The following is an 8,934-nucleotide window of genomic DNA, read 5'->3' as shown; positions in this document are numbered from 1 at the left end:
GTGTGTGTGTGTGTGTCTGCATGTCTGTGAGTGTGTGTGAGGTGTGAAGGGTGGGGGGCTAGGATAAGTCATTGTTGCTGGGCGACTTCCCTCCGCCGTTGAGTAGGGCCGAAGCGCTGCGACTCTTGGTCGGCGTGCCGCTGCCTGACCGTGAGAGTTCTGTCAGGTCATGGAGGGACGGCTCCCTATACATGGCCACTGCACACACACACACACACAAGAGAAGAATCATTAATTAAATGATAAAAAGTTGTTGGTCTTAACAAAGGTTAGGTTGCCTTTAGAACGACTTTACTGTCAGAGGGGAATTCCTGCAATGCCAAGCTAAGTTTTAAGCTCTGGTGTAATGATCCATAAAAACATAAGTAATGATGATTTGTTAAGAATAAAATTGAAATTATAAATAAAGAGATTTTTCTTTCAGAAAAAATATCAAGTATTTGATATTTTTGGGCACTTGGAGGCAACAGAAACAAGCTATAATGGAATTTTAATACAACTCGCCTTTTAAGTTGCAAGCCTGATTGCAAACGGTTGCCTATTTACACAGCCAGCAGGTACAAGCAACATTAGCATTCATTTGAAGTCGTGTTTGTGTCCATCTGATGAATGTACCATGAGTCCAATATTCACTCTCCTTTTAGATCTGTTTTGCTCTACATTCATTTCTGAGGGAAATATCTGTTGTTCCACTATGTTCACCAGCTTGTCGCGAAGCATGTCTGTCTGCCCTGTGGTGCTGCCTTTTACATACAAATAGTCATGTGATCAATTGTAATATATAATATATTTTTTTGGGAATTATTTCACCTGAGAGGGTGCATTATTTGATTTTAGATATTAGTCTGGCTGGTCTGTCTGATTTGAAGTGATTTCACATATTTTCATGCACCAATCAGACTTAAGCAAAATAATAATCAGAGTTAGAGTCTGATGAAAGTGATGGATTGTTTGCTAACGTTGCCAGGGAGACGCCACTGTCAATCAAATCTGATCAAAGCACACCCACTGAGTCCTGATGAAGCAGATTATTTTTTGAATGTTAAACGTATTAAACAATAATTGAAGATGTTTTTCCTAATATTAATGTTGATTGTTGCTTATTTAATCATTAATATTTAAAGATCCCCTCCAGACATGTTTTAAAGGGCTGGAAAACCTATTTTCTTAATCAGCCTCCTACTACGAATGATGGGACCCTACATCAGCACACTACTTTGATTACTTTTCTCACGATGGTGAAGTTGGCAGGACGCTGCAAAAATGTGATGTCACGTATTTCCATGCACAAATCATTCATCTGTCAAATGTGACAGTTTGTTTGCTTGCGTTGCCAGATCACTGTCAATCAAATCTGATCAAACTACATTTGCACAATCCTGACGAATCAGTTAAACTGAGTTTATGAGTGTTATAGGGCAACTGCACAACAACTGCACATGTGAAAAAGACCTCTGTAGCCCGCTGCTCATCTTGGACAACACCTCTCACCCCCTGCATGAGACTGTGGGTTCCCCGAGCAGCTCCTTCAGTAACAGACGGCTGCACCCACAGTGCAAGAGGGAGCGCTACCGTAGGTCCTTCATCCCAGCAGCTGTCAGACTTTTTAACTCAGCAACAACGTAACGTACCACTGCCTGTCTTAATAACATCTGTCAACACCTACCACAGTCACTTTTGGTTGTTGTTTGCACTACTTGTTGCCGGTACTGTACAGTTCTTACATACATATATAAATATAATTTCTTACATGCACATGTAAACCTGTACTGTATATTCATATATATTTGTTGTCAACATGCCACTACCTCCCGTTGTAACCTGTGCAATATTCTATCTAAATCACATCTGTACATAAAACTGTATATAGTGCACATACAACCCTAATTCTATTTTTTTCTTTATATCTTGTATCTTTTTATGTTTTATTTTGTTATTTAATGTCTATTCATTTTTTTCTTTTGCGCTTATGTTCTATCTGGAGCTGCTGTAACAAGTGAATTTCCCCAGTGTGGAATCAATAAAGTCTATCTTGTCTTATCTTATCTCTGCTTGAGGCTAGTGGCTCGAGGCTACATTAGCCACTCCTGGCATAACACACCTGAATCTCTGACAGAACTGTCTGTGATGGAGTTGTGGTTATTGTACACGCAGAATATAAAAGATGATATCTCTGGTTCTGCTGCATCAATTTTCAACCTTTTTAGTAGTAGTATTGTCCGCTGTGAATCCAACAATGTCATAGCCAATGCTAAATCGGTGGAGTACTCTTTTAAAGGACCAGTGTGTAGCATTTAGCGGTGTAAATCCATATTACAACCCCTTCGTCTCACCCTACTCTTCCTAGCGTGTAGGAGAATCCATGGTGGCCATGAAACTCACAAAAAATGTTATAAGCCCTATCTAGAGTCAGTGTTTGGTTTGTCCGTTCTGGGCTACTGTAGAAACATGGCGGTCTCTGTACAAGAGGATCCGCACCCTCTGTAGAAATAACTAATGAAATAATACCTATGAATATTATGTTACATTTCTGCCAATAGATCCTCCTAAATGTTAAACACAAGGTATTTGTTATGTTTTTGAGCTTTAACTCTGGGTACTGCTAATTTAATTACAAATACCTACAATATATATTACAGAGAAAATTAAAGAAAATACAGTTTTGAATTATAATCTGATATGGTTTTTCAACAACAAAAGTTCAATTAACTACTACATTACACCATCTTCTTCTCTCTTATTGAAAATTCCAGGATCTATTACTATGCAAATATGTTTAATTTTAAAAGTCCATTCTCTCTGTGTGCTGTAAGTTTCTAGTTTCCATCACTTCCACAACTTTAGTCTGATACTGTATTACTAAGGGGTTTAGTGCAGTTATCTCTCCTACTCGTCTTACCTTTGAGCGGTTTCGGTATGAAGTGTGCAGCGGCCTTGTTCTTCTTGACGTGGTTCCCCTTCATGATTCCACCCTCCTTGTTGAGTCCCAAGTACCAGGCCCGACCTGAAGCCTGCTGACGGTACAGCATGGAGGAGTAGGTGACGTAGTAGTTCTCAAACACCGACTCCTTGAACTTACACTCTGGAGTAAAATGTTCCTGAGGGGAAAGTGTGACAGATATGAGAACAAATCACAAAAGAAAGAAGACAAGAAGGTGATTAAGTAGACATGGAGAAGAAAGGGGGGAGTCACAGAAGGTATGAGTTTATAATGGCGACTCCATTAAAAAGTGTTCAATCACTCCTCCATATTGCCATCAGTGTATTCATCCATCAGTTGCTCCACTCTTTGAATCATGATCTCGGCCAGGCTGTAGTCTCCGGGAACAAACTGCACCAACTTAGGACAGCTGACATTTGCATTTCCTTATTCCTGCATCTCCATAGCAACCGGCTACTCCCTTGAATACCAACCAGCCCACTGAGAGAAAGATGGTGCCCAGGTTGCCGGGGGAAACGGAAAGATACAGAAAGAATGCTCTTTCTCATCCATTAATCTTGTATGAATTTTGATTAGGTTTTGTTGTTATGTATAATCTTCAAATAGATTATGTATGAATAAACAGACAAATGTGATTTGTGAGAGTGTTTGGATCTATACGTGTGTTTGTATTCTGCATTCAATATCAGGCGAGAAGATGAAACAAGTGATATCAGTGTTATGACTGAAGCTAAGACAACCCAATGTATTCAGCACTGGACATGATGGGACAGATATTGTGGTGGCATACGTGCCTGCACAGGCGTAGCAGCACGGCTGTTATTACATCGAGGTGTTAGTTTTCATCTTTTGCTCTCGCAGCCTTGTTTAGATTGCTGGAAGTGTTATTTTTGTTGATTCTTTTTTGTTATTGCATCTACACCACCCACCATCGCCGCTCAAGAACTAAAGTGAGGCACTTAATGCACTGCACTGCAGCCAACACTGCCTTCTGACCTGTCTGAGAAAATATATGCACAGTGGGGAAGTATGTGTAAATCTATCAGAGAAAGGCATAAAAACAAATTTCAGGAGCCATGCGTTAATGGATACAAAGTAATCTTCCTATCAAAGAATGACAGAAGGGAGATCAACAAAAGGAGGCTGGAGGATGATCTGTAATCAATCCAGAGAATCCACAATATCAGTAGATAGATAAGAGAGGCTCAGACACTGGATTATAGCACCCAGTGGCAGCTGACTCACAAGGCAATACTGTAGTTGTATTGATGTGATGATAGGATGATAATGAGACTGGTCACACTGAAAGCTGCTGCTTTATTACTTAACCCCGACCCAAAGAAGAGATTTTAGTCTGTAATGGTCTGTAATGATGATGATGATGTGGATGGTGGTGGTGTGTGTCTGTGTGCATGGTGACCTACGGAGGTGTAGAGAAAGCCTTCGTTGTTCATTGCCAGATAAAGTTTGGTCTGGACGCCCTGGATGGCCACCACACGAAGCCCCACTGGGATCAGGTTGAACACAGCTACGTATGCACACACAAACCCACATAAACACACAGAACAAACACACAAGCACACAGCAAACAAACGAGCACTCACACAGTGAACACAGAGGGAAACAGAGAGAAAAATCTTCATCAATATCAGTGTAGCATCTGGTATGATGGCACCTCCATTTTGCCACAGTGAAGCTATTTTACAAGGTCACTCTGGCACTGAGGCCACTGAATTACACTGATGATTTAGCGCCTGATATTACTTATTACTAAGCGTGGGATGAAAAGGGTGAGAATCATCAAATGACACGTAGCAAAGCAAGGTTTGGTGTTCATTTGACAGTTCAAGGATCAGTTTCATAAGAAAAGCGACAGAGCTATTGTTACTAAAAATATTTCTACAAGGGCTACCAGCATTTCTTATTACAGTTTATATTACTTTTCATACCCAAACCACGTCTATAGCCCCTCTTTTAGGTATGAGCTCCTTGTTTTGTCTTAGCTGGTCGAAATCCTATTCCTGCTCAGAATTACTCTGTTCTGTGTCACGTTCACTCCCCTGCATGTTTGTTTGTGTTGCCTTCAGGGCTGTACAATCGCAATATGGCTAAGCACACTATCCAAATTGCAGAAGCTGGAATTTTTTGATAAAGGGTAAAATATGAGACAAAACATTGCGAAGTACTGTAGTTCTGCAGAGATGTCCTGGCTGATTGTAATAGTTTATTCAGTGAAAATGAAAATTGTGATGCAAGAATGATCAATGATCATTCCCACTAGTTGTGAATCATATAGATTTTTTGTAACATAGCGATTAAATATTAGAGGTGATTTACAACACAACAAAATAAAACAATGTTTTTCTCTTGTCACCAGTTATATATTGTCATAATGCACAGCTCTAGTCACAACGTAGTGAAAAATGCTCATCATACTTCCCACACCGAGAGGTGACACGTTCAAATGTCTTNNAGTTTACAATTATGTAAATCATTTAAGAATTTTTCTCAACCAAAGTGACTGAAGCAATGATCTAAACTGCTTCTACCAATCAACTAACTGATCAATCAACTCATCTTTTCAGGATTAATGCCTGTGAATATATAGAGTAGGTTCAAGATTCCTTGACAATGGTTGTTTGCAAGTTTTACAGCATGATTCATAAACACAAGCAACCTAAACAATGTTTGGGCTCAACAATCTTAATCCATGACAATGAATACGACATTAAAGCAGCAGTTTGTCTGATCTAATTCAATGATATTTCCATGCATGTTGCATAGATGAAGGATCTACAGTAGATTTAAAGCTTCATCATTTACAGGCATTGGGTTTATTGAGACATTACATCACAACACTGACACTATCTATCATATTTGTTGTTGTTGTTGTTTTCCCCTGGTTGTTTGCATTCAGCAAAAAAGTTATTTATATGTTTCTACAGTAAAAGCATTGTGGCAGGGACATAATTATTCCGGACAGTTTGATGAGTCAGGCCCTTGTTTAATTATACTCATTTAGCCAACCATGTTCTTTATAATGACTGTGGTTATATTGAGACGTGGATTACATGGATTATCCGTTCAAATCCAGTCACGGTCGACTGGTTTTCGTGTGGGTAGGCGTTTACATGATGAATACACCATGTTATCATCTAATTAAAGAACACACTTCCTTCGTAGCCACGTCTCTCTCTTTGTACACAACAGTTGGTGGCCTGAGGAGTGGCAGAGATTAATGTGCAATGCTGGCAATGACCGAGCACGAGAAGGAGAGCGATTGCCGTCTGAACCACAACAACAGAATTGAATTAGCCGTATCAATCACCTGTCGTGGCGTGTGCGTATTTGTGCGTGTGCGCGAGGGGAAAATTTGTTCACTGGATCAGTTTGACCAAGTATATTTCATTATTTCACCAATTTGAACGTTGCACTGTGGATTCTGTGGCTATTTAATCGATTTCTTTGCCTGGGAAGAAACATTTAACATAACAGATTGCCATGTTGCCATCTGACCTTTGGAGGAGAAGCATGTACCAGTTTGCTAAATGTACACTTGAGATGTTGTTGAGTTGACCCACAACAGAAAAGTTTATCACTAAATTTTATTTAAACTAGTTGTTTAAATAACTAGTGAATATATGGGACTGACCCTGCTAGATATTTAACCTTCAACATGTTGTGATGGTCTATTTGGTCTATTGTACGTTGAAGTAATATCAAAATATAAAGAAAGCCTAATTTCAGTCTCTAATGTGAAGTAATATGTTTATCTTCTTTTATCTTCCTTTATTCTAAAAGCTCTAAAGATCCCAAATTGAGATACTGAGACTGATTCAACCCGTGCAGCTGGTGCTGCTCAAAAAATGTCTTTCTTTTGTAAAGTAAATTTTCTCTTTATTTTCTTTATACCAGAACAGAAAATCTCTTTACATGAATTTTAAAGACTGTATTTATCCTTTTTACCAGCATTGGAGTGACACACATTCGTCATTTATGATAACATAAGATCTCTAAAGTTCTTTTTAGAGCTGAAGTGATGAGCTGATTAATCAATCGACAGACAATTCATCTGCAAATATAATTATGATATATTATATTTCTTAAACATTTTTCCAATCAAAAATACCAAACATTAGCTGGTTCCAGTTTCGCAAATGCAATTATTTAAAGCTTTTATTTGTTACATATGATAGTAAATTGAATAATTGTGGGGGTTTGACTGTTGGTCAGATAAAACAAGCAATCTGAATATGTCACCTTGGTAAAGTCAAACAATTCATCAATTAGTCTACAAAGTTATCGGCAGCTTAATCAATAATGAAAACTGCAGCACAAGTTGACCTTTAAAATAAAGAAAGTCAAATAAATGAAACCAGTGAATATGGAGATATGTGGATGGCCATTATTCTTTACTGTATGTCCAAAGGTCAGAGTCTGACTCACCATAGGTGCTGTCTTCATCCTTGGTTCCATCAATGGTGCCATCAGGCTGCATCTGCAGCTGGAAGCCCTGGCGACTGGAAAGCCGGGTCACAATGCCCTTTAACTGGGGCTCTGAGAGGAGGAGAGATGAGGAGATACATTGATTGCATTCATTCCTTATACTGTCATGTGATCACATGTATCAAATCCAGCAGTCTCCAAGAAGCCGGAAGTGCCAGAGGAGGAGAAGGTGTTTATATTTCCAATCTCTGGGCCTTGAGGGCCCAGTATCGATCCCTGACCCCTGTACATTGTGGCGCACACTGAAAACAAAGAATAATTGACAGATGTAACATGATGCTGAGATAACTCACGCTCTGCTTGAATTCTAAGATCTCCATCAGCTATCACACACACATGCTGCTACACTGAACACTGAACACTTTGCTTCGGGACAATACAAAGTTATTTACATGAGATGTTTGTGGTGTCATGCAACAGGATTAATTTCTGAGCCACTGCCAGAGGAGACTATCCAGAGGGTGACGAATGATGAAGTGATGAAGGACAAGCCTTAGTGATGACTTAGTGATGAGAGAAAATGGTGTTGGATGCTGGTGATGATGGTAATGATGCTGATGGTGATGGTTAAGGTGGTGCTGCAGCCTGTGGCTTTCAGACTTTTCTACCCCCCACTCTCAGACCTGGTGGTCGCCTTCTCTTCCGTTTCTTCCTCGAGCCAAACAATTTCACACGCGAGAACACGTTCAGTTTGCTCGGCTTCTCGTTTGTCCCTTTGCTGTTGCTCGGGCTGCCGCTGCCGCGGCAAGCGTTCGCCTTCTCCCGCTCCCTTGCCTGCCGCTTCTGGCGGATCAGGGAGCTGGCAATAGCCGCTGCCCGGGACATGTTCCCCCGGTGGAGTGAAACAAGGCTGTGCGTCCCGGTTGCAGGGAGGGGCGGTTCGCGGATAAGGCGGTGGGGGTGTGTGGGGTGCGGGGAGGGGGTCTACACCACCCACGGTTCAGTTCGCATCACACACCGGCCGCTGCAGTCTCGCAGATATCCGTGATTTTAAAAAGCGTCCAGAAATATCCATCGGCGCGTCCGGGCGCTTCATGGATGTAGTTAAACAAATCCAATAATCTGCCAGTGAGTGAGCGTTAACGACGCCGCCTCACATGCCCCAAAGGGGTCTGAGTAGCAAAACCTGTCTGCCCCTCCGCCTCACTCTGGTGATTCTTCTGGCCCGTCCCGAGAGAGCGTGGAGGAGGAAGAAGGGGGTTCCTGGGGATCCAGTCCGGGTCCAAGTGGCGAATCAACAGCTTAGAGGCTGGTGCGAACGACACCGGTGGTTGCTGCTGATGATCACTGCAGCTGCAGTTTCTGCTGATGCTCCGCACCGCTCCCCGGGTGATGCTCCGCTCCTCGACGCTGTCCGTGACAGAAATGCAGCAACCGGAATGTTTGTCAATGAAACAGCTCGGGGCTGGTTCAGTGGGAAAGGGATCATGATGCAGCCGTGCCGTTCATAAAACTGCTGCAGCCCTGCCCGCCCCGATGAAGAAGAA

The 8,934-nt window shown here is 41.4% G+C and overlaps 1 protein-coding gene across 2 annotated transcripts in view; it reads right to left on the bottom strand.

The window, feature by feature from the left end:
* Positions 1 to 6: 6 nt before the first annotated feature.
* fgf13b (fibroblast growth factor 13b) overlaps positions 7 to 8,934 on the bottom strand; it is an 11,540-nt gene continuing 2,612 nt past the window's right edge. The window contains exons 1-5 of one of the 2 annotated variants that reach the window (XM_035665947.1): positions 8,071 to 8,306; positions 7,388 to 7,498; positions 4,366 to 4,469; positions 2,900 to 3,098; positions 7 to 198 (exon numbers count right to left, since the gene is read on the bottom strand). In XM_035665947.1, the coding sequence (XP_035521840.1) occupies positions 59 to 198; positions 2,900 to 3,098; positions 4,366 to 4,469; positions 7,388 to 7,498; positions 8,071 to 8,272 (756 nt within the window). In that variant the 5' untranslated portion in view covers positions 8,273 to 8,306 and the 3' untranslated portion in view covers positions 7 to 58. Of the gene's footprint in view, positions 199 to 2,899; positions 3,099 to 4,365; positions 4,470 to 7,387; positions 7,499 to 8,070; positions 8,307 to 8,934 lie in introns of those variants that run through there. The other variant, XM_035665949.1, reaches the window with a different exon arrangement.

This window comes from Morone saxatilis, unplaced genomic scaffold, assembly GCF_004916995.1.
Source record: "Morone saxatilis isolate NCDOM2014 unplaced genomic scaffold, NCSU_SB_2.0 Contig20, whole genome shotgun sequence".
Taxonomy (NCBI): domain Eukaryota; kingdom Metazoa; phylum Chordata; class Actinopteri; family Moronidae; genus Morone; species Morone saxatilis.
This window is presented reverse-complemented; position numbering and strand designations above follow the sequence as displayed.